Here is a 27107-nt window from a genome sequence, read left to right as displayed (position 1 = left end):
GAGCATAGACTAATACCAGTACCACATTCAAGCATGCGCACAATCCCAAAATACAGCCCATGAGACACCAAAATCTAAATATCCTTATGCTACAAGCAAAACACTCCACACACACACATAGACCAAAAAATAAACTAAATTATAACAACGCTTTCTACCACTAATAGGGAATCCACATAGTTTCTCCTCTTGTATTCATGCACAGCCCATCCAAAGTGCAAAGAAATATGATATGCCATATGTGCAACTAGTCAACGTGAATTCACTAAACATAACGCAAAAACATACAGATGTTACATGTTGCTACCACACCAGGAATAGACCAGCCAAATCTGAGTGGCTACTCAAGTAGATGTACTTAGTCTACAAATTAAGTGTGGAGCCACTAAAGACCCAGCTAGCAGAGAATGTTCCACGTGGAGTAAAGATCGTGGAAGAGAACAGCTGAATTATCCTGTTTTGTGGAAAGGGACAGTTGTAGAAAAGGAACAAAGAATGGCGAATCTGGGAATAACACCTCCAGCCAAGTTGTTGGACAGACCGGGAGAACCCATTACAGAGTGGGAAGACTTGTTCAAGTTTTATTTACTAGCAATGGGTGGCAACACATTTTCGGATGGACCCAAACATACCACATTAATGAACTGTTCGGGCAAAGAGGCAGTAAGTAAGCCTTATTAAGAATACCTTGGATCCACTTCCAGCAGCGCAAGCTATAAAAGCAGTGGTGACCAAGAAGAACAAAGCTCCAAGTGCTCGAGGAAGTCCATTAGTGGGAACAAGCTTCAAATGTGCTTGTTTCCTGTATGAATTCATAGGTCACATGGTGTCGGACCCAGGTTGTTCAGCAATAGAAGGGGTGTGCTGGAAATATAGCAGGAGAGGACAGTTTGCTAAAGTGTCACAATCATATTATTCAGGGAGGAAGCAACCCGGACAGAAAGCTCGAATAAACATGGATGAGGCAAGAGAATATTCTATGGTGGTGGTCAGGGGAGTATCCAGCAATTGCAAGAGTGGGGGTGTGAGCCACTAAAAAAGTCCTGCTACTTTCCCCCCAAATGCAGTGCGCGCAATTCTGTACGGTCTCATTCGCACCCCCAATCCACCCACACCTGCCCCAATCTACTTTTTTGGTAACATTAGTGGCAGATGGCATTTTAACATAACAAATACAAGAAAATTGCAGAATCATTACAGATGCAGGGAACTCATCTATTAGAGCTCTGTCCAGGCTCTCTGGGGCAAAATACATGCAAACCTCCAAATGTGCATAAGGATTGCACCAATAGAAATGACTTGACAGAAATGGAAATTTCAAGGAATATCATCAGTCTTTGATACTTGGAGGCACCATGGAAGTGCCTTTAGAATAAGGTGCCATAAGCAAGCACTTGCAACCACACCAACAGATATCCACATCATGACAGCTCTGCTGAAATGGAAAGAACTGTACTCATGTTTGTATTAAGTAAAATGCATATCGTCGTTACAGAAACACTATTTTCAATTCAACAACAAAATAAAACCTCTACCTTTGGCGATGGTGAACCGAAGACGTAAACCACTGGCCAGACCCTGCACAATTGTTCCTAAAAGCCTTTTGCGCACAACAACCTACATGCAGTCTAGTCGAGGATGGAAACTCGGAAATAAACACAGCCTGGCTGGAAGCATGAGCCAATGCAGAAATGCGCACATCCAGGCTCAGGATGTGTTTATTTCCGGGTGCGTATGCTGCCATTTTACTAAGGCCTGCGGTCTGCTTGTCTGCGTTTCTGCAAGATGAGTGCCCGTTCAAGTGTTCTCACCTTTCGGCTTTGTTTAGTGTCACAGTGGCCTCTCATGTTCTGAGGATCTAGGTATGCACAGTGTGCTTATTCAGATACTTATTGGGAAGCATTGCAGGATAGTGGCTGTCATGGGTAGGCATTGCATGCACAGCCATGTCTGCAGTGAAAGCAAGGCTTGTTTCCTGCAGCCATCTGTGGGTGGAAGGGCAAATTCCCAATTTTGAGATATACTGTACAGATGTTCCAATTTTTAAATGGAATTGAATTGCATTGCTTTATCCCTCTTATACATCTTAACCTGTGTTTGGTCAGTTATTGCTTATAAATAAATCAACAAACATACATGCATTTTTCCTAGTACGTGCAGTGCAGACGCAGCGTGGTAATAAACATGTTCTTATAGTGCTCTCAGCATCACTCTTTGGTTCCAGTTCTGAACTGTTTTCACTTGGGTTCCCTACCCAAACCCAAAAGAATTAAATATCCATTATCCTTCATGATGGACAGGTACTGCATATCTATATTGTTTGGGGGATAGGAAAAACTCTATAGTAAAATGTACTTTTTAGTTTTCATGTAATGCTTGATACAGGGTTTAAGTTATTTTGAATGCTCCCAATTGTGCCAATTTAGGGGATTTAGGACAAGCGATATAAGGTGATTTGCCAAGAATCACAAAAATTGCTTCAGTGGAGCTGGCATTAGAACTCTGGCCTCCCTGTTCATACATCAATTTAGCAGCCCTTTGTTGAGTAAAGGTACAAATAGGAGACATCAATGCTATCATTTACATAGGCCGGGTGGATAGCTCAGGGGCAACTTGACAACATACATAGCAACACAGGTTTGAATCCTGGTCTTGCACTTAGAATACCTCTCTGGTGTAAAGCGCGTTGTAAAAGAATAATTATAAAGATACCCTGGTAACACATGCTCCCCACAGTCACCCAGGGATCTTTTTATTTTCCCAAGGGTATCATGAATTCAGCTATGCTATACATTTTGTAGATAGGTAGGTGTACAGGGGCCTTCACTACATGTTGAGTTGTAGTATTCGTGCTGAAGAATCTTTATGGTCCCGTTTGGCAGGGTAGATTGCAGTTTTCAGTGCTTGTGACTAATGGTGCCTCCCCTGTTCAATGGGCTAAAGGTTTGCACAGCTGAAGCAATGACGACCTGCTCAATGCGTGTGCGTGAGTGTTTGGGGGCAGAGGTGCATGGGGGTCTTCACTTTTAATCTTTCCTGCTATAGTCATTTCATAATCTTTCCTGCTATGTTTTAAAAAGATAGTTTAAAACCTGAGAGGGAAATAGTCCACGTGGCCGTGGTGCTTGCGCCATGCAAGGGCCTGTGTCTGGATGGGATGACAAAATGGCCTTTCGCCCAGAGCAACAACAAAAACGTTCACTGCCACAGCTCCAGTGCTTATTCTCGTGTGAACTCAGTACTAACAATAATGTGTAGCGTGGAGTGAAGGGTTTCATGTTCATACATCTCTATGTAGTGGGCTGAGAGAAAGAGAGTGTTCTGGAAGGACATCATAAATTCAAATCTCAGCAAGTTTTCTGCTTGTTTGTTCAGAATATAGAGGGACCCAACTCGAAAGGAAAATGTAACTAATTTAAGCCGTTACTTGGATGGAGTGGGGACAGTCACTTTCCCTGCTCCTGCTTTCTCTCCCCCCCCGCCCTCTGTAGTCGCTGAATCCCCAGTCCACTTGCTCTTGCTTCCTCCCTCTCATCATCTTTTGTGTCCTCTCTCCCACATGATGCCTTTCTACTTCTCCACCTCAGGCCCTCACTCGGGGTTCACTGACTGAGCATGTGAGATCAGTCAGTAATGGGGGGGCCACCATCATACGTGCCACTCTAACCCTGTGGCAAAAAAGCAAAAAAAAAAGACATTTCTTTTCGCACCGAACTGTGCATGTTATTTGTCCATGCACAGTTCAGTGCGGAAAAAAAGTATTATTTTGTTTGCTTTTTTGCAGGGTGGCCAATGGGGGGGCCAGCATTTTTATAAGGGTGGCCATGGCCCCCCTTGGCCGCCCCCTGGGGGCGCCCCTGGCAAGAAGTCGGGAATCGCTCTTCGTGACGATAGGCCACTGATATGTTTTGGTTCCCAGGTCTGTCTTGTGTCACAATGCAAACCCGAGAAAGGGGTAGTAAACGCACATCATTTATGTGGGAGAGGGGAACACAGGTTGGAGGTGGGAGAGAGGCAGTAAACACACACAGTGGATGTGGGAGAGAGAAACACAGAGTGGATGTGGGAGAGAGGCAGTAAACACACACAGTGGATGTGGGAGAGAGAAACACACAATGAAAGTGGGAGAGAGAGAGGCACCAAACACACACAGTGGCTGTGGGAGAGGGGAACCCAGGGTGGATGTGGGAGAAAGGCAGTAAACACACACAGTAGATGTGGGAGAGGGAAACACAGAGTGAACGTGGGAGAGAGGCAGTAAACACACACAGTGGATGTGGGAGAGGGAAACACACAGTGGATGTGGGAGAAGGGCAGTAAACACACAGTGGGTGTGGGAGAGGGGCAGTAAACACACACAGTGGATGTGGGAGAGGGGACCACACAGTGAATGGGGGAGAGGGGCAGTAAACACACACAGTGGATGTGGGAGAAGGGAACACACAGTGAAAGTGGGAGAGAGGCAGTAAACACACACAGTGGATGTGGGAGAGGGGAACACACAGTGAAAGTGGGAGAGAGGCAGTAAACACACACAGTGAATGTGGGAGAGGGAAGCACACAGTGGATGTGGGAGAAGGGCAGTAAACACACAGTGGATGTGGGAGAGGGGCAGTAAACACACACAGTGGATGTGGGAGAGGGGCAGTAAACACACACAGTGGATGTGGAAGAGGGGCAGTAAACACACAGTGGATGTGGGAGAGGGGCAGTAAACACACACAGTGGATGTGGGAGAGGGGACCACACAGTGAAAGTGGGAGAGAGGCAGTAAACACACATAATGGATGTGGGAGAGGGGCAGTAAACACACATAGTGGATGTGGGGGAGGGGCAGTAAACACACACTGTGGATGTGGGAGATGGGAACACACAGTGGATGTGGGAGAGAGGCAGTAAACACACACCATGGATGTGGGAGAGGGGCAGTAAACACACACAGTGAATGTGGGACAGGGGCAGTAAACACACAGTGGGTGTGGGAGGGGGACAGTAAACACACACCGTATATATGGGAGGGGGCAGTAAACACACATCGTGGATGTGGGAGAGAGGCTGTAAACACACAAAGTGGATGTGGAGGAGGGGCTGTAAACACACAGTGGATGTGGGAGAGGGGCATTAATGACACACAGTGAAAGTGGGAGAAGGGCAGTGAACACACAGTGGATGTGGGAGGCAGTAAACACACACTGTGAACGTGGGAGAGGAGCAGTGAACACACACAGTGGATGTGGGAGAGGGGCAGTAAACACACACCGTGGATGTGGAAGAGGGGCAGTAAACACACACCATGGATGTGGGAGAGTGGAAGTAAATACACGCAGTAAACAGACATTGTGGATGTGGTAGAGGGGCATTAAATGCACACCGTGAATGTGGGAGAGCGGCAGTAAACACACACCATTGATTGAACATGCTGCCAGAGGTAACTCCTCCACTTTTCCTCCAAACTCGGTGGTTGGGCAACAACAGCGGTAATTACGTTACTGTGGGGAAAAAAAGTGGCAGTAATGGAATTACTACCCGTTTGTTACTGCACTGATACACTTGTAATGAGGTCCTTATTAAATAAATATATCTTCCATAGGAACATATGAGTAGAAAAATCCTCCACTGTAACACCACCTCTTGTATTAGAGCACTGCACACAACCCGCCTCTGCTCCAGACTACCTCTACCTCTTACAGCCACCATGGGTCCCATCATAGGAATCACCAGACTAAAAAGATTAGCCTCACGTCTCCGCTATCACAATGTCCGCAGGTCCAAGCAAACACACCACAGTTATGTGCAGCGGCTTTACTCAGCCCCACAACGCCAGAGACAAACCTTGGCCACATCAACACCACAAGATGATACGAACATAGAACATCCCAATCAGCCTAGCACCCCACGCCCCATGGCCCCTGGCCCCAACTCCCCTGCCTGAGCCTACTCCTACTCTTAAAAGTGCCCTCCTCAATGTGTGATCGCTTGAAGCCCATGCTATTGAAACACACAACCTAATCATAGACCAACAACTATACTTTCTAGTGGTCACTGAAACTTGGTTGAACCAAGCCTCAGGCCCACTACTAACACTAGCCATCCACCCTGGATTTTGCATACACACAGGGCTGACCGTCCAAATTCACTGGGAGGAGGTGTTACCATTATTGCAAAATCCAGCCTCAAACTCAGATCTTGCCCGCTAGACGCTATGGAAGGCTATGAAATGCTCCTCCTTAAACTTACAACAGACTCTAAAACTAATATTCTTGTCATTTATAGAGCATGCAACCATGCTAACTAACCAGAATCTGACATTCCTCTTCTCATTACACCCCACCTCAAGCCCAACACCAAATGTATTATTCTAGGCAACATCAACCTAGGATTCAATGACGCTCAAGACCATAAAGCTAGCGCACTCCATGACTCACTCAACGACATGAATTTCACCCAATTAGTGACACCACCGACACATGATGAGGGTAGAACACTTGACTGGGTACTGACATTAAACGTCTGTTTATCTATCAAATCCATCATGGCAATTAACTGGTCTGACCACCACTTAATCTGATTCAAACTAATAACTCAAGATAAACTCACCCTCCCTCCTACCACACTCTGTCCCATTGAAATAAGAAACACCTGTAATCTCACAGCAGACAACGTCACCCTAGTTCTGTTGGAGGCCCTCTCCACCCAGACCCCCTCCAACTCCAACCCTAACTGCCTTGCCGACATTTACCACAACTGTCTTAAAAGCACTATTGATGCTTTAGCCCCACTCACTACCAAAACATTGACGTTGGCCAAACGCTCTAACTTTTGGTTTAACAAGGCACTTGTAGTGCTTCGGCGCAACAAAAGTTCTTTGGAACACATTCACAGAAAATCCCTCTCAGCTGACTCAGCCAAATCTTTCCTGGAAGCAAACAAACTCTATGAATCCGACATCGTAGAACACAAAGCAAATGCCCTAAACATCTGTATAAACAAAGCATCCTCAAACTCCAAAGAACTCTTTACCAAACTCAGAGAGTTGGAAAACCCTGTCCCATCTCCCATCTAACACTCCTATCAATACAAGCAAAGCTTGGTGCACCACTATACAGAATGCACTTGCTTCAAAGATACACTCCAAGACAAAGGGCCTCATTACGAGGTTGGCGGTAAGGGGTTAACGGCAACGGTAAGGGTGCCGTTGCCATTATCCCCTTACCGCCACATTACGAGGTCCCTTAGTAGGAGCCTGGTTTTACCAGTACCCATTCCGAGAACCCAGACCTGGTATGCGGTAAGGGGGTAGCCATGGTGCTAATAGCACCATAGCTACCTACTACCTCGTAATGAGGACGAAAATCTTAGCCAAAAGAAAAGCACTAAGCAGCAAAAGCTCTTCTCTCCCACCACTGAACTCAGACCACGAAAACATAGTTACGCAATTCAAATTTGCACAGGTCAGCCAAGACCAGGTCTTGGACACCATAGCTGGGCTAAAACCAACCAATTGCAAAGGAGATGGCTTCCCCGCTCAGTTAGTCAAACTCTGCACACCTACGCTAACTCCTATCATTACCAAATTCGTCAATGCCTCTTTTTGCACTAATGTTGTCCCTGCCAGTATTAAAGAAGCATGGGTCACCCCACTCCTCAAAAAACCATCACTAGACCCTACAGTACCCACAAATTACCGCCCCATAACCACAGTTCCTTTTCTATTGAAAATAATCAACAACATTTTCTACTCACAAATACAAAACCATCTTGAACAGAACCACCTCCTAGGAGCTAGACAATCTGGCCTCCGGCCTAGCCATTGCACTGAAACCGTTTTACTGGACCTTAAAATCCAGATAGACTCCATAAGAGATGCCGGTAAGATGTGTATCCTATTTATATTAGACCTGTCAGCTGCATTTGATTTGGTGGACCATGACAAACTTTGTAATACTCTCTCAGATAATTTCAATGTCTCGTATGAAGCCACCTTCTAGGTCAAAACGTTTCTCTCAGAACGGACGTCAAGTGTTTCAATAGGAAAGGAAGCTGCTGACCCCATACCAGTTCCCATAGGGGTACCGCAAGGCTCATGCCTCTCGCATACCCTCTATAATGCCTACACAAAGCTGTTATTCGCAGCCCTTGCTGTAATGGGTGCCATCAACACGAATTTCGCTGATGACACACAGATTCTCATCCTCATCACTGGTAACCATTAGCAAGACACAATCACTGTAAATAAGACATATGCCATAATCCAAAACTGGATGGCTACTAACAGTCTATGCCTTAACTTTGAAAATCACAGAGATTCTCATTGTGGGCTCCCCTGCCAAAATTAAATCTCTCCACCCCGATTATTCATCCATCACTATCAATGGAACACACATAGCAGTCCTCAAGCAGATCAAAATGATGGGTGTCCATTTCGAAACTAACCTAACAATGAACAAACAGGTCAACACCCTCTCCGCAGCCACCTCCTATACTACCCAACTCATTGCGGTAAGTCATCAATTTCTAACCCCACAAAACTGTATCACACTTGCATGTGCTCACATATTGTCTAAATTAGACTATTGTTACGTGCTACTGCTAGGTTCCTCAAATAAAAACCTGGCCAAACTCCAACTATTGCAAAACAAAGTGCTGCAAGCAACCCTTGGCATTAAAAAATCTGACCACATCTCCAAGACCTGGAGGGATGCACACTGGATAACCGTTAAAGCAAGAATCATCTTCAAAACTCTCTGTATTCCCCACAAATGCCTCACCAAACCGGCACCCATCTACCATAACAATGCCATTACCCACTCACAAGGGCAGGGGGGAGCAGTTTCCTGGTGATGGTTGTTAGGAAAGATTTCTTAATTGTGGGTAATGTTCCTTCCATGTGGCAACCCCTAAACTTTTTGCTGTTGTTTTTCACCTTGTTCTTGACTTTGCCAGAGAAGTGCAGCCTTCTGCTGCACCCCTCTGGGCTTTCGCTCCATTCTTACGGGGAAACTGACGTGCCCTTAACACAGTCAGTACCGAGAAACGTTGTTTTCCATAGTTTCTTTATCATGTTGCAGCTTTCGGGCAACATGGCACAAGAGGGCACTGTAAGCTAAGTTACTGCTCTCTTGGGTCTCTAGTCTTCTACAGGCCCTAGATACTCTCTTTGGATTGTAAATGAACGATGCAAGTGAATCATGGACGGAATTGGTGGCAGCGATAGTTTCTTTGTGTTTTTGAGCTCCTTTTGGCGTTTAAGCGCGTTTTCTCGCGCTTAGCCCAAAATGGTGGCCTGGCTCCCAAAATGGCCAGACCACGAGGCTCGTTGTCCTGTCCGCTGACCGTCTTGCCCCCTTCACCTTCCCCAGGTCGAGCCGACCCGGGGCCTTCCTTATTTGGGCATGTACTTTCCTGTGAAACACAGATGCTTTTGCGGGCTTCTACAGGCCTTGTGTGTGCCTCCAGGATGTGGGCTGGGATGTCTGGTCCCAATACACATCCTGGGTGCCAGAGAGTCTAGGGTGGTGTGAATGCCTGGGACCTCCGTGGTCCGTGATAGGTCCACGTATGGTGTGAGTGTTTTGTGAGCAGATCTCCCATTGGGTCCCCTCCGTTTTGGCGCGAAAGGAACCGTGGATAAGAGGGGGCTGGAAACACCACTACCATGTCGATCTCCTGAGTTCTCACGAACAAAGGAATACAGGACCCAAGTATCCTGCAACCACGAGGCTGAACCGAGGAATCGCTGGTGACCCGCTGAAGACTGCTCCTCGGCACTGCTGTCGCTTGGTGAAACCCTTTCTACCTCTGATCGAACGAGAAGGCCTGTACTGGTACTTCGACCCTTGGAATAGTGGGAACAACTATTCTCGGCATCTTCACCATTTCCTGCACGTAAGCCTTCGGAAGTGTCTCTGGGCCATCCAGCAGACTGACCAGCCTACCCAGGAGTCTTGCTCTGTAACCGACGTCAGGTTGTGTTGTATTACGAGTCCTTGTCACTCTCACACAATTCGTACACTTGGCATTCCCAGGTCTGAAGTGAGTAGTGTACATTTGGCTGAAATACACATGGCCGCTCCGTTGCCCTGCTGTAGTAACAAACTGTGCAGGTTCACTGCGTTTGGGACGTCCTCAACTCAACTTCTGCTGCTGCGGAATCTACACGACGACGAGACGTCCCCTGCTCCTATCGGAACCTGCCAGCACTGAAACTGACGCGGAGAAACCTGGGTCTGCTTGCATCGGGGACCGGTGAGTAGCATCGCTAGGAACTGGTCGCCCTCCTGCAGGGGCCCATAGCTTTTCCCTGCTGTGTCTAACAGCACGCCTTTCCGTACTCACGCTCTGCTTCTGCCCACAGTGGAGGCTGCGCTTGAGTCGCGGATCTCTGTTCATCTTCATTTGTTCACCGAACTAAACTGCCTGATTCCCTCGAAGAGATTCCCCTTTTTGCCTGTTGGCACCAGCATGTGCAGGTACTTTTGAGCACAAGGCTCCACTCTTCGTAGGGCTTGGACTTCCTTTTAGTTAGGTGCCTCTGAAGGCGGACTGGGTCTAATTATTATTCGCACTGCCTGTTTTCCTCCCCATCTAGGTGGTCTACACATTTCGTGCGTCTCACTCGTTAGACTCGTTTGTATTTGTATATATATTGTATTGGTTTGGTATGTGTTGGTTTACTGGAGTTTTATTGTGATTTCTCGCTACGGTCAATGTTACAAAGGCCTTGTAATAAATGTGTATATATTTTTAATATAACACCTGTTTGGAGTAATTTGTAAGTGTCCTTGCTTTGTGTGCTCATTGCGGGCTTTCAGTCACCCTCACCCCTCTTGAGACCTAGTCTTGACCGCCGCGATCGCTACCTTGATTGGTCTGGCTTGTCCAGAGGTTACCCTGTTCCAAGAAACTAGGCTGGCCTTCTGAACCTCTGCGCCTCCAGGACAGAGTTCAGAAATCCGTCTTAACAATGGCGCCTAAAATTTGGAACTCCCTCCCCTTGACCCAGAAACAAGCCTTCCCACCAGAGATTACAAAAGTCGTTAAAAACCTTGCCTTTTAACAAATACTAATCAGTGGCAGGCGACCCTGCTTGACAAACTATCCAAGAGTGACTATGCATGATTTACTTCCAAGACCCACTTGTGCTGTAACTATACTCGTGGTTCATACATGTACTGGGAGTATATACGTTTCTATTTGTCACTATATAACTGTACCAGAGATTCAAGTGTGTAACCTAATGTGTGCTTTGTTATCCAACCCTAACACATTTGTATGTAAAGTAACTATTTTCACACTGTAACCAGAGATTCAAGCCTTCTGTAACCTACACCGTGATACCCTGGGTTTGGGCGTATAACAAATGCAATAAATAAATAAATAAATAAACACATGTGGCCCGCACAAATTGTCACCTTTTCATGATTGTTCGGTAAGGGGGCTGTTCTATAATTAAAATAGAAGCTGTTGATATCTGCTCTACATTCTTCATCTGTAGCGCCTTGTGAGGTAATAAGAGTGCCTATCCCACTGGGCCGGCAACCTCAGGTTATATGATCGGTATAGATAAGAAAACGACACACCCAGGTTTACTATATGTGAAGAGAACTTGAAGAAACAGCAGAAGCTGGATTCTCCAGGGAGAAAAAAATACTCTTGGAGAAGGCACATGGTGTTGCTAGATTTGTTAATGCAATGCACCCCCAACAGCAGCACCCGACAAACAATAATGGAAACTGGATGTGGAGCTCCTTACATGACCCAATTGATGCAAATGGTTCAAACAAGGTCTGAATTGGACAAAAGGCAATACTTACAGTTTGATTCAAAAACCTAAAGCAATTTTATAAAAATGCTGCTGAAGTAGGTTCCTCAAAATGCACTTAACTACCCGTAGCCTCAGGTATATGTGTTCACCCTGGATTCACCCTTAAACTTGTTACTAAATGAACAAAAAAAGTGGGTGCAGTCTACTACTGGTCATCTTTTAAAAACAAATACACAGAGGTACAAACATATGGAGACATGTTGTGTTTTGAGGCTCAGACTTGAGTAATGAAGACAATGCAGGTGCACATGGAGGCCCAAGATCACACAGCGAGCCCTAAACTGTGCCGGGTTATCTGCCACATTGGACCAGAGATATGAAAAAAGAGCTATTGAGATGTGAGCAGCATCCTTAGGTCACAGCTGAAACCCTGATTCAACAATCTGTGCCTCGGGAAGATGTTCTGGACTTCTTAAGGGTCCACAGATAATGGTATTGCCACCATTGAGCTACGCTGAAATGAAAACATTGGCCATGGTGACGTGATGCTGAAGACAGGACCGGCCTGGCTTTTCTTCAACTTTGAGTTGAGATAGCAGTCTTCCAAATCCCATTCAAATCCCAAACCCACTTCATGAAGAGAAATTACCAAGGCCACCATTGTTTGCAGGTGTGGGTGTGCACACCAGTTAAGCAAAAAATATATATATACATGAAATTGCTTTCTTATATCATGCTTCATGCCAGATTCCGGCTTCTAAGCACAAGACCAGATTTCAAACCCGTGCTGCTAAGCGTGGTCTTCTTCCCAAGACTAGCACGTTCCCCCAGCCATCCTCCGAGCTGTCCCTCGATGGGGTGCATTAAAATGCCCCAAACGTAATTCCCTTTCACATGAGAAGCTGAATTGTTCAACACTGCCACAAAACATCTTTGGCTCTAGTGAAAACTGAAGGGCCATGGTAAAAAGGCATACGTGTCACTACCCAAGGAAAAACAGCATTTTAATTCAGAAAGCAAGAAGAAAAAAGGTACCTTTTACATGAAAAACATGATTTCTAAACACATTAACAAACACGGCTTTGCATGTATTTTTGCCAGTAAAAGCCGTGCAAATGTGAAAAAACATACCCATGATAACATACATGTCAGAGAAAGACATGAGGTGCGTGTTGACACAAAGTAATGCAGATCATGTTTTGAGAGTAAAATACCAGCACACATTTGAAAGGAAAAGCCACTTTGTTTCCTTGAAAAAGTGTCTCTGAGCTCAAGGCAAACCCATTTGGCTTGTGGGTGGGCATCCTTCACAAAGAAACCCCCACTGCAAGTGTGAGTGATGCATCCCCCATTTAATTACAACTGCAATAAAGTGTATCCTGCTGACTCTGAAGGCAGGACAGGTCACCTTGGCTGGAGCATGACTAAAAGGTGTAAAGTCTGGGGCTACAATTTCAAAAAGACTGAGAGTTGGATAACTGGTGAAGGGTAAAATTGGGAATATGGGTAGGAAATTACATGTTCATAACTGTTATGCTTTTTATAGAATGACAGAAAAGTGTCACACGGCCGTGCAAAATGGTGCAGACCTGAGTGTCATTTTATTTAGTTTTTTTTTTAAGTTTTTTGTTAATTTTTACAAACAAACAAACAATAAACCAAACAAATAGTGCATGTTCCAACAGTTTCAATACACTTTTTTATTTAACTTCCTAACCACTACACCCTCTACCCCACCCACCTTGTGAGTCTATTGCATTGAACCTTTAGTTTTCAGACCCTGTGGTTCGGTCACCTCCTCCCCAGGCTCAATCCGGTCGTCCAATGACCCAAACAGTCTGGCTATCAGTGATTTCCAGGCCATCAGGGACTCATTCTCCTCCTCCCCCCCATTGCCACACGCTTCTTGCCATGCCGTGGTTTCAGCTTCTGCCCATTTTTGCAAGTCTTTCCACCACACCTCTATCCTCGGCACATGACATGACTTCCATCCCATGGCAATCCTTCTTTTTGCTAGCACATTAGCCAGGTCCCTTAGTTTGCTTACGTGCTTGAGTTTCTGTGGTCTTGGGAACCCCCCCAGCAGACAGGCCCACACTGTATCCACTACTATCTTGACCCCTCTTCCTTCTAGCTTCTCCTTTACACCCCTCCAGAACCTCTCGATGATCTGGCATGACCAGAACATATGCACTATGCCCGCGTTCTCTTCGTCACATTTGGGGCATGCTTGCCGACCTGCATTCTAGAATCTCGAAATCCTCCAAGGCGTCATGTAAGCCCTGTGTGTTATGTACAACTGTATCTGTTTGAGCCTCGCGTTTCTAAACACCTTCTTATGATACCCCTGTGCCCTTTCTCACATCCCATCTCCCATTTGGGCCCCAACCTCTGTTTCCCAGTCCATTCTCAACTGCGTGACCTCCTTCCCCACTTTAGACATCAACATCTCACACAGTCTGGAAATCTCATGACCCCCCTCAGCTATATCATATATCAGGTCTATAGTGGCATCCAATTCTTCCCCCAGCACAGTTTTAGGCCACGTTCACTTGATCCTCTGTACCATCCTGTGGTACGTAATGTACTGGCCTTCGTGCAACCCAGCTACTTTCCCGTAGCCCCTCAAAAGTAATACTAAAGCCCTCCTGCCAGATGTCCCCCATCGTTGCCACCCCAGCCGGTTCCCAGTGGGTCCGGAGTATCAGTCGCAGCTGAGCATCCGCCCCTGTCAATACTACCAATGGCATCTGCGATGAGCATGGGGACGGGTCCCCCATCATTTGGCATGCCCTGCACCACACCTTCCACCATAGTAGCATCATTTTAGGGCACCCCCCCATTTCCGCTCTGGGTGCCCACATGACTTCTTTCAGATAAAAGGGTGCACAATCCTGCCCAAACAACCTGTGTTCGGAGGTCTCTTCGTCAGATAGCCATTTGGCAACATACTGCAACTGGCTCGCCACATAGTACTCCTCGTAGTTGGGCAGCTTAATTCCCCCTTTGTCATGGAAGTTCTGAAGCTTCCACAACGCCACCCTGTTCCGCGTGCCGTGCCACAGAAAGTCCCTACACATGTTATTCAGTTTGGTGAAAAACCCCCTAGGGATCAAGTATGGTATATTCCTGAAGTAATGTAGGAGTCTCGGCAGGACCACCATCTTTAGCATCGCTCCCTGCCCCATCATCACCAGAGGCAGCTTCGCCCAAAACCGCATGCACTTCTCGATGTTTCTAATGGCCACTTCCGTGTTACACTTGTGCTCCTCTTCCACAGTGTGGTATATATTAATCCCCAAGTACCGAAACGTGCAAACTGCCCATGGCACTTGCAATACAGGTAATCGCTCCGATGTAATCCCCTTGTACCCCCCCAATGGGAACATGCTGGACTTCTGGGGGTTCACTGCTATGCCAGGCAACACCGTATATCTCTCCATCACTTCTAGGATGTACTGGAGATTTTCTTCTGGGAATCGTAGGTACAGCAGTATGTCATCTGCGTATAGGGAAATCAGGTGCCCCTCCCCTTTCACCTCAATGCCTATAGTGTCATATTGTTGCCGCAGATAGATCGCAAGAGGTTCCAGGGCCTTTATGTAGAGCATGGGAGACCAGGGGCATCCCTGTCTAATACCCCTGCTAAACTGCCACCTCTCTGAAATCACAGATCCTGTCTTAACTCTAGCCAGCGGTTCACTGTACAAAATCTTCGCCCACCTCACATAACCAGGCCCTAACCCATAGTGTTTCAGGGCCGCCAGCAGCCACGGCCACCTGACGGAGTCGAAGGCCTTGATCGCATCCAAGGACACGATTGCCATTTCCTCATCCCTTCCACTGCCAAACTCTGCCATTTTATTTAGTTCCGTGTGATTAGCTGAATCATACAATATGTATATTATGGCTGTTATTAGTAAAATTATGATGTTTTGCCACATAACTAGTTTTTGACAAAAAATGGACATAACAACAAATGGTGTTTATAAATTAAGCTGCCATATATCTACTCCGGGCCCTTAAACCAATCCGTAGGGAGGGGCTGGAGTGGTAAGGGGAGAGAAGGGTAACTGTCCAATCCTATTTGTGTGACCTCTTGCAGGGTACTCCCCCAAGAATGTAAAATTGGTGGTGTCATCGCTGCTATATAAGAAGGACTGTTCTAGGAGGAAGGGAAAGAGCTGCTGAACTTTACCATCAAAGGAGTGCTGCTGCAACTTACAATATGACAGCTGTATGGAGACACCAGAGGAGATTGCTGAGAGTGCATCTGGGTGGAGCTGTCTATTGTTAGGAAGGCCTAAATGCTGACTAGGTCCTATGGTGGACAGCAGGAGGCCATCCTTGACAGTGGAGTGACCAGACCCCTGCCCTATCTTTCCAGAGGTTCCTGACATGCAGCTGGCTGTCCTGAACTTTAAACTGAGGCTTTCTATGTTAGTACAACTGAGCCCTGGGAAACCAAAAGATGTGGGAGTCTGCTTGCCTTAAATCCTTTCCCTTTATATGGGGGCTGGGGGGAATTGTGGAGATCTTTAGCCTATGTAACTAAAAAGATTAATTTAATTAATTTGCTATTTGGTGGAACACTACGGGGTGATTTTTGTTAAAATTCAAAATGAACAATGCTCACTTCCCAGTGTGCGCTGAAAAATTATAGCCTCTATTTAATTGGGTAATCCCTTTTGTCCTGTTGACCCCAACTTCTTTAAGGAAGAGGGGTGTCTTTGTTCTTAAATCAGTCCAATCTTTTTGTCCAACTTTCCCCCAACATAAGCTTTTCAGTGGAGGGGGGGTGAAATCCAAAAATCCCCAAATTATTCCAATTTGTCTGTCTGCCTTCCCCAACACAGACCAAAGTAGGTGGGGGCTGAAAACAAACTGCTAAATGATCCTGTGTTTATTTTAAAGCAAAAGTGTGGGTAAAATCATAATTGCCATATGTATTTTTACCAATCTTGAAACCCTACTGCTAGCCTTTTAAGCCTGCAGGAAAATCAAAATTGCACAGCACTACATTTATAATTGTTTTGGCTATAGATCAGTTTAATTATTTGTTGAAGTAAAATTTGTAGAAAGTAAAGAATTGTGAATTGTGTTTTTTTTCAAACTAATTTTTGTAATTGATGTAAGTAACAAGAAGTTAATTGTGAGCCACAAAGAAGGTGGCACGTGTAGTTCAGTATGATTTCTATTATTTTTAATATAAATAAATATACACATATTTCCTGTACACCAGCCTGGTTCTTGGCTCATTGGTCGCTCAGGGGGAGGGATACAAAGGGCACAATAGATGTCTGAAGTAGGGCTGAAGAAAATAATATCTTAAATAGTTTTTTGATGACACCTTGAGGGGGGAGAGAAGGAACTCCCTGTGTTGAGGGTGACCCTCAATAAACCGTTACGCTTCATAGCTGAGAAATAATGACCTGATTTCTGTAGATGGTTTGCACCTTTCCAGGGAGCTCCCGGATGTGTCAGGATGGGGGAGAGAATTGAGATGGGCCCCACTGTGGGCTATTGGACATTGAAAACCAGCCAGCCGATGATTTGCATAGGGAATCAAGATGTATGCCTACTGTGCATGTCAATGTGCATATGTATAAAATGCATCCAATTCACAAAAGTTAAAAAAAAAACTCAAACACTTGAATCTGACTCAAAATGCTCAGCTCCACTAAATCTGAAGACTCGTCTTCTAGCCTCTCCCGCCACCAGGTGCACCCCAATCCCGCTTTCACCGTTCACAAGTCACAGGTGATGTGGTATTAAAAATAAGTGGATGCCACGTAAACAGTCATGCTCTTCCCCGATTAAATGCACGGAACTCACCATGAGACCAGAGCGGGGATGCGGGTATATCCCAGGTGGTGCTGAAGCAGGGTCGACGCAGTAACTCATCATGGCGGTAGGACCTGTGCCATAAGCGATAATCATTTAGGGACATAGTTAACAAGCAGTGTAAACAGAGCAACATAAATTACACAACTACACAAGGCACAGTGGACGAAACAAATGAATAAGAACTCTACAGCCTGAACCAGGGACTGGGGGGTGAATATTAATGGACAAGTTGATTGCAAGCTAAGTCCCCTTCTGTAGCAATGAGAGAGCAAATTATGGTTAGGACATTCATGAAATACCAATAATACAAAGTGCAGTAGTGGAGTTAGTAGCAGTGTTCTTATTTGGATATATTGTACTATCAGTGTAATATTTGTAACAATAATAATGATTAAAACACAATAATATTGACCTATCTACTGTATATCACACAATGCAAAAACACAACGTTCGATTGGCACTCAAATAATAATACATATATTTATTGCCAACTATAAGGGCCTCATTTCATCAAACATGGAACAGATAAAAGGCTGTCGTGGTCCTGGCATGATTTAAACACGTGAACGTTGGTTGGATGCAGTTGTTAATGCGTAACACAGTGTTCTATCTTCCAAAGGCAAACGCGTTCCACACACTGCTGCCACCCTGAAGCAGTGGTTAAGGAGACCATGGTCCCCTAGTCGATTAATTCAATTATATTGAACTTCAACCAAAATAGTGCAGGGCGCTCTGAAGCTCAGCTCTTTCCCAGTGTCACGCGCGGGATTTAGTGCCAATCCATAGTGAGCAGCAAATTGATCCGCTTTCAAACTCTTAACAAACGCACGCATGCCCACGTGCCAGCAACTACCAGCCCCTACCTCTTCTGGCATCGGCCAAGACCAGTTGGTTGGCAAAATGTCCACATCATGCCTTGCTGCTAGTTAGTTTGTTTAAGGCTGAATCGCGCCAAGAGCTGCCACAGCTTGCACAGGTCGTGCTGGACAAGGCCCAGTTACAACAGGAATGAATAGTGCAAAGAGGTGCCATAACCTGCAGAAGGCGTGCTGGACAAGGCCCTGTTACATTAGGGTTCGATAGTGCCAGGAGGTGCCATAACTTGCAGATGTTGTGCAGGACAAGGCCCAGTTACAATAGGAATGAATAGTGCCAAGAGGTGCCATAACCTGCAGAAGGCGTGCTGGACAAGGCCCAGTTACATTAGGGTTTGATAGTGCCAAGAGGTGCCATAACTTGCAGAAGTCGCGCTGGATAAGTCCCAGTTACATGAGGGTTCGATAGTGCCAAGAGGTGCCGTAGCTTGCAGAAGTCGTGCTGGACAAGGTCCAGTTACATTAGGGTTCGATAGCGCCAAGAGGTGCCATAACTTGCAGATGTCGTGCAGGACAAGGCCCAGTTACATAAGGAATGAATAGTGGCAAGAGGTGCCATAACTTGCAGATGTCGTGCAGGACAAGGCCCAGTTACATTAGGGTTCGATAGTGCCAAGAGGTGCCATAACTTGCAGAGGTCGTGCTGGACAAGGCCCAGTTACATTAGGGTTCGACAGTGCCAAGAGGTGCATAACTTGCAGAAGTCGTGCTGGACAAGGTCCAGTTACATAAGAAATAAATAGTGGCAAGAGGTGTCATAACTTGCAGATGTCGTGCAGGACAAGGCCCAGGTACATTAGGGTGGGATAGCGCCAGGAGGTGCCATAGCTTGCAGAAGTCGTGCTGGACAAGGCAAGTTACACAAGGGTTTGATAGCGCCAAAAGGTGCCACAGCTTGCAGAAGTCGTGCTGGTCAAGGCCCAGTTACATCAGGGTGGGATAGCGCCAGGAGGTGCCTTAGCTTGCAGAAGTCGTGCTGGACACGGCCCAGTCACATTACAGACGAAGATCTGAATGGTAGTTGTGTTTGTGGCTCCCTCCCGGAAGGATGGAAGCACACTTTAGCGTTGTTGGCGTGTTTGTGGCTAGGCCTATGCCCGGTGTTTGAGGGTCACATACCTGTACGCGACCTATACTGGGCTGCTAGATTTGTTTCTCCAAGTGGCTGGTGGAGCCTTACACGCCACAGATACATGAATGAATGAATACATGCATATTGGAGGTATAACAGGATAGCACAGCCTGTTCCGCTTCAACAGGATGTGTGAATTGGTGTCTTTGCCCAAGGGTGGTCATGTCTGTTGTTCACTGGAAGGTGTAAAGGTCCCAGCAGCAGTCAATGATTGGTACACACTAGTGGGTATAATAGGGGTCGTTCTGTAAAGCGCTCAGGGCTCATAGACCGGAAGGTCGTTTGTCCAGGGTTCAATGCATTGCCAGTGTACAGCCAAATGCCCCCAAAATTGGACAGGGTTTGAGCGTCGGAATGCCCTTGGTTGGCGGTGCTTGGCTAGGACCATAGGAATGCCACCTGGTGGGTGGTATTCCCGGAAGCCTGAAGATTGAGTCTTTCCTCTGGTCTTGCCCACCAACCTGAGGTCATGAAGTGTGAGTGGGCCACTAGGTGGGGGGGAGGGTACTGCCCGCCCAAATTGCCCTGATGCCCAGGAATTATGTTATTGTGGAGCACCATGTGGTCTGGCTCCATGCTACTCAGAAAGTGGGGGAGAAGATAAGGAGAGATGTCCATCTGTCTATTAATAGAACGCGTTGCATTATATCTGCCCACCCTTACACTGTATATTTACCCACAACCTCTTCGCCTTCATTGATGTTTCCAGGTTTGGATTTACAGCACATGTTTCCATGGGAACTTGCACCAGAGTTTGCTAAGCAGCGTTCTAATGGCCCATGTAAACCCCATCCATTTCTCGGCCTCCTTCACCTTGCAGTATGTGTACTCGCCCTCTCGAAGGGGCATCATTAATAATCACATTATTCAAGGGGCTGGTTCTCACGACCAGGAGCATAAATCATCACTCTGCCTGCAGATTAAAGGGCATATTTCTCTGCTTCACTCGCCATCCAGTCTCTTGACCCAAGAACTGATGGTGACAAAGCTCTTTCATGGTTACATGGAAACCAATCATTTATTCTCTTGTAAATGATGGAGAATTGGATCTGTATGTCCAATTACCTGGTACCTTGCCTGTACCACCTCTTGCAGATGATCGGCAAATTTCTTTCCCCTTCCATCCATCACCCCACCCGTCTCCACTTGCATAATCACCGGTCTCAAAGCACTCACAGAATGAGGAACCTTGTACTGCTTCACGTTCAACTCCTCCAAGACGGAACTCATGCCTCTCCTAGCCTGAAATGCGAAGCCCCCTCTCCCCTAGCCCATTGCCTTCCCTGCTGATCTACTCACTCCATCTCCCAAGGCTCGCAACCTCAGAGTCCGTGTTGACAGCAGCGGTTCATCATGGCCAACATTACAGCCGCCAGGACCAACCGACTTTAGGAACAATGTGCCTTCACCTCATTCACCACTCCGCTCAAACCCTCAAACCCACCCTCATACTCAGCAAATTGGACTACTGCTCACGCCTGCTCCTGGCTCTACCCCTCTACCCTCAGTCTCACCCAAATAAAGTTAACAAAAATTCACAGACCGCGCCCTCTACAGCCTACGAGATCCTCTTCCACTATGGCCCCACACCACCTTGCGGCATGGTGAACCCGACCAACCTGCTCCCTCTCCAAATTCCCTTTCCCCCATTTAGACAGCCATTCATGGTCTTGCCAACGTGTACCCTGCTAACTGCATCTCTCCCTACCCACTTGCTCGAAAACATTATAACACTCTATTCTCCGCAACCTTTATGCCCCTCGACCCTACAGTGCTTTCTCCCGCGTTTGCTCATTATCACTACATGCCCCGCTCTGCTGGAATACCCGCAACACGGATTTCCATGCCAGCCCTTAAGTGGAGATCTTCAAGACGAGACTTGAACTCACCCTGTAACCTGGGAAGGAACCCCACTGCCCTGCCAACATGGACCGGCGACTGCCATCTGCAACCCCCCCCTCTTCAAACATGCTACGACTCTACATTTGGTTGCAATAAGCGTGTCCAGCTCCTGTTCCTTCCTGGATGGCCTATCCTCGTTTTCTGTCCCTGGTCTATATGTCATACTTTCCCAGCCCAACAGCCCACAACTCACTCAATCCCTTTGTTAACACACCCCCCTGGGACTATCTCTGGGATACTCGTTAAACAATATATAGAAAACACAAGTATGTAGGTAATGGGATTTATAAAGTACAGAGCTAGTTGGTCGCAGGGGGTCACTTTACATAGCGGGCACACCCATGTACAAGTATGGTGCAGCGGTTGTAAAGGAGCTGGCATGGGTAGGGGGAACAAGAGAGGGAACATTCTAGAGAGGGAGAAGTAGGGGTTCACGGTAGGGATTAACAATTACCAGTGGCCGACTGGCCTACAGGGAAGTCTGGAGATTTCCCAGGTGGCATCTTTACTGAGAGCACTCAGAATGTTTCATATTGCTGCATGGTACACACACAACTAGCATGCTGTGTTTGCTTGCATGCTGTGATGTGGGACCACTTTGTGGGGGTCCAAAGCCTCTTTTGGTTCCCAGTCGACTCCGATCAATTAGCAAGATATTGTTTGAGAGCAGGGTCTTCGAGTCCCCTCTGAAGGGTCGGATGGAGGGGCCAGTATCATCTTCATTAGGCCTAGCAGCACAAGGCTCCTTTCCTAGTTTTTCCCCCCTTGTTCAATTCTTATATTTCCAATTTGACAATGTTGTGGTTTTGTTGGAGTGTTTTTCTCTGGAGGCAGTTCAATTCTTGAGCAGTTAAAGTGATGTTTTGGTTGTTAATGCTTTGTAGGTCTTTCTGGTTCTGTTTAACATTAGTTGTGCTTGACGAGGTAGCCAGCGACGCTTGTTGAGGATAGTCACATTTTCTCAATCCTGTGAAGAGGTGTTCTGCAGGCCACAATTTCTTAAAAGCTGATTCTAACATGCGTCACACTAGGCCACTGAAGTCGGGGTGGAATCTGAACTGTGAAAGCCCCAATCTGGTCAGAATCCAAAATGGCCAAGCTGGAGAAAATCAAAATAGACGACAGTACAGACCGCCAACCTACGAAAGAGGAAAACTGGAAGAGGGTCATATTGCGTAATAAACAAACGTAAACTTTACAGGAAATATGCATGCAGCTGAATAGATCTTCATACTAAAGAAAAAATATCATACATGTGGTTTTCCTCTTCGGCATTCCAGAAATACAGGATTGGGTAGGGAAGCGCTCCCCTGGATTTCTGAAGGAGTCACCCCTGCCACCTGGGTATCTTCCAGAGGCATTCAGGCACTGTGTGACTGATGAATCCTGCAGAATCCTCACAGATCCTCAGCCTAAATTCGCCTCCCAGGTGCCAGGGGAACGCACCCGCTATCTGACCCTAACCCTGGGATTGGTAGAAGCCGGATGGATCACCTGGGAGGAGAGGGCCCCTAGTGGAGTGGGAGAGCTACCCTAGGAGAGACGCAGTGTTCGTCTTCTTCAGAGGGTGAGGTATCCATAATGCCAGCATACATAATGGGGTGGTGTCACAGTAAGGCTCCCCTTCCAAAAAGGTAGCCAAAATGTTAGTAATAAAAATCCTCATGGTCAGCATAAGAATAGAACATGTAAGGACCAAAACATCATTACCATTACTTCTTATAACTGCGATTGCTCGTTAGGTGTAAGCTGTGAAATTAAGAACCAACCATTGATGTCTTTAAAAGCCTTATCTAGAGGTATGTTTTATAAACAGACTGAGTTAGGTGATATTAAAAAGATGAATAAGAACATTGGGACTTCAATCCCATAATACTATAAGTACTGGGACGAGGACGAGAGGCTCAGAGGCACAGAACTGCAGTGTGCAGTCTAGTGTTCCTGACAATCTACAGTGGGAATTTTGATTATTTAAATCCCCCCTCAGGTGAATGGTTGCAGTAGTAGGAGGAGAAGTTATCAGTGGCTGTGTATGCAGCAGGGGCAGAGAAATGAGGATCCTGGGCCCGCCACTGTGTCTATGAAGGTTGATGGTGCTGAGAGAGTCATAAGAAGGAGATGCACGTACTGCAGAGGTCACAGAGAGGGAAGTGGTGCTGTGGCAGAATACCCCGTCGGAGAGAAGAGCTCTACACACCTAGTGCCTGGCCCTGGTAGCTGGCGACCACTGGGGGACGAGTGAAGCAACGTGGGCTGCGGTTGGCGAAGACACGAGTCATGGGACTGCAACCGAGCCGTCAGAGGCTCTGAATCAAATGGGCAAAGAAGTGTAAACACTAGCGGAATAGGCGGACGTGCAGGGAGAGACTGGTGAGTTGGCCTTTGATGGGTGTGTTTCGTAGTTAACCGCTGGCAGCTTATACATCTTTTGCATAGCAAAATAACGAAAAAAGTGTTTTTGGCCCAATACTCATGTTGAGAGGAAACAAGAAGAGAATGTTTATAACTATCACTGTCCAAGAAAAGAGAGGATGATATTTAAGAAAGGCTGTAACTACCATTACCCAAGAAAAGAGGGGGCAGTATTGAACCCAAAGTGAGTGACACCATTGGCTAAGTAAAGAGGGGGCAATAATACAATAAAACTGTGACCAGCATTGCCTAAGCCAAAGGCCATTGGAAGACAAGGAAAAACAGCTTTTCTTGGAGAGAGAAAGTGGAATAAAAGACATTACCAACAATGACCTGATGTGATAATGGAAACTTGTGGAGAGTGTTAACGGTGGAATAGGAACACAACCTACATTGCATGCGGCCAAATCAGTGAAGTAAACATCATCAATGGGTGTTGTATCCTTATGAAAGAAGTTGTGAATCTTACTTTTGTCGAAAGTGAAAGACTTTACTGATTGTTAGGCAGAAACCTGTGCAGTTCCCTCTGGGACCACTGCAAAAGATTTAAGACTACAGGTGTTTGGCAGTAATCCCACTTGGTAGCAGTCTGTACCGCACAGATTCACTTGGTAGCTGTGGCTGAGCAGTCAGACTTCTCTCAAGATAAGTTAGGCAGTATACAGAGTATTCACAATAGGTCACAAGAACACAGTAGAACAAGCAAACACTGACCAGAGCTTGATGTAAAAGAGGCATAATTATTTATTTAAAAACACATCTAATAAAACACACTGGCACTAATAACAAGCAGTTCAAAAACACGGTCACTAAAAGATATACACTCCCTTCAACGATTAGTTAGACAAGTCTTAAGTAAAGCAACACTTATTTTCAGACAGCGGTGAGCGCTTAACGAAGATGGCACTCTAATCAATCGGTTTAAAAGGGAAAGAAAGGCAGAGCAAAGATAGAAACAGATCCCAACACTTTCATAAGAACACAGTAGGAGAAGAAGGCAGGTTAAAACCGTAAAGTCAAAGTTAACAAGGCCGGACCCACTTTAAGAGGCTCCGGTCGAAATGTGTCCAAGGTCACACGGTTCGAAGTGCCCAAAAGTCTCAAAATAAGTTCAGAAAGAGTTGGACCAAAAAGAAAGGGACCAGTTAGATGGTCAAGGCGGCCAGCCCAGTCCAGAAGGTTAAGGGATTATTATTACCTTGTAGCAATCTTTAGAAAGGGAGGCCTGGTGGACACGGTACCTTAAAATGGTGAGAATACTCCAGCGGGGGCAGTTGTTCCTGGCAGCGGGTGGAAGTCAGTGCTTCGTCCGGGGGAAGAGAGGATCTCGTCGGGGAGGAAAGCAGGAGTCCGTTGCACTGCCAGGGAAGAAACCAGCCACGGAGTTCTCAATTAAAAGGAGCGGTCCTTTTATTTGTGGTCCAGTGGTAAGTGGCTATCCGGTTGCCGGGGTGGTTGGCACGGGCAATTCGACCACAAGACGTCCTGGGATGCGAGAAAAAGAAGGTAAACTGGTTGTGCCACCATTCAGGGGAAGAAGACTCTCCAGCCGGGAGATCTTCTCTGTCGTTGGGAAGTGGTGAGTCGGTTCAGCAGGGCTCCACCGGTGGTGTCGTCGTACCAGGTTGGCTCAGCTTTTCCCTCGTCAGATTTTCAGGTCCTGTGGCGACTTCTGAAGTTCCAGTCCCAAAAGCCCTGCTTTTATGCAGCACACCCCCATTCACTCAGCCTAGCTGTCAATCAAACATGCTAAGTGGTGAGCCGGCCGGCTCACCACTTGGGCCAATCACACCAGAGTGCGACTTGAGTTACCAAGGTAACTCAGTCCAGGGTGCCTAAACCCCCTCCCACACCCCCTGTGGTACCCAGACAGAGTGGCACCACTTTTGGAGGCTTCTGTGGAGAAGCCTGCCAAAAAGTGGAACAAAGGGCTCGACCTTTGGTTTGGAGTTACAGAGGCGAACATAAACGCCATTTTAAAACCGAGTTCTGGCAGAAAATACCAACCGGTGAATTAATATTAAATAAATAAACCGGCGGTATGTTCGAGGCTATAAAAATGAAATAATTAAAGTTGGTAGCCTCGAACAATGGGAAAATCCCATAGAGATATATTTGCGTTTGAATATAAAAAGTAGTATCCACTGCCACCAGCCAAAACTCGATCAGGGGGGACGGAGACATGCCCCCTCGAACAACAGACCCCGGGGCAATCGAATTGCCCTGACCAGTACATCCACAATATGATGGTTTGTACAGGTTTCTGTTCATAATTTGGGACTAGCAAAGCCAATGGTGACTTTACATGCCCTGGGAGACAGTAGTCAGTCCCAGGGTATGGAGTCTATGTTGGGGGGTCACTATGACACCCCTGTGTTACTGCACGGCGGGTGCTGTGTAACACACATAAGAAAAACATGTGAGACCCTATGGAGTAAAAGACCCCATGAAACACATTAACATTCAAAGGGACACCATAAATCATGTCCAAGAGTGAGAGAAAAAGAGTCTCACTCTTGGCAGGAGAAAAAAAACAAACTCCAGAAATCCAGCAAAGCTGCTGGGGGACTCACTGGGTTAGGAAATTCAGCCTAAACAGAGAATTCTCTCTAACACTGATGTTTGAGGTAACCCACACCACAGAGTACTTGTAGTAGTGTGAGGAGATGTATCCTGGCAGTCGAGTACAGCAGGAAAGGGATTGTTAATGGTAGTCCTGGCAGGTTAGTGAACCAGGAAGAAGACATTTTAGTACTGCTTTGTGGTCAAAGTTTGTGCCTGAGAGAAAGTGGCAAGAACACTAATGTGTTTAATGAACTGTGGCAAAACCATCCTGACGGAAACATTGCTGCACATAAAGAAATGTGCGGTAGTTTCTTCCTCAGAGAAGGGAAGTCATGTATTCACTGGAACTCTGAAGACACAGACTTTTGGTTTGACAAACAAAAGCCTGTGGGAACTTTATGTTGAAGAGTGTTGAAATGTGTTTAATTATAAGACAGTCACACCGCCAAGTGAAACCCTCCAGAAGTAAAGGAACGTTGTGTTGAAAGCAGAACTTGGCTACTGGGAGGAACCTTTTTGTTTTACCTTTTGAAGAATAACCTGATTATTGGATGAACTTTATCCATTGGAACTTTTAATTGGAACTTCTATCTTAATCTCAGGGAAGGGG

At 46.3% G+C, this 27107-nt stretch overlaps 1 protein-coding gene across 2 annotated transcripts in view; it reads right to left on the bottom strand.

Moving 5' to 3' along the window:
- ETS1 (ETS proto-oncogene 1, transcription factor) overlaps positions 1-27107 on the bottom strand; it is a 303023-nt gene that overhangs the window by 267834 nt on the left and 8082 nt on the right. For both annotated transcript variants that reach the window (XM_069614182.1, XM_069614181.1), the window contains exon 2: positions 17600-17682. In XM_069614182.1, coding sequence (XP_069470283.1) covers positions 17600-17671 — 72 coding nt within the window. In that variant the 5' untranslated portion in view covers positions 17672-17682. The remainder of the gene's footprint in view (positions 1-17599; positions 17683-27107) is intronic.

Source organism: Ambystoma mexicanum, chromosome 9 (genome assembly GCF_040938575.1).
Source record: "Ambystoma mexicanum isolate Mex_15411 chromosome 9, UKY_AmexF1_1, whole genome shotgun sequence".
NCBI classification, from domain to species: Eukaryota; Metazoa; Chordata; class Amphibia; order Caudata; family Ambystomatidae; genus Ambystoma; species Ambystoma mexicanum.
The sequence above is the reverse complement of the archived record's forward strand: the minus strand, read 5'-3'. Positions and strand labels throughout refer to the sequence as shown.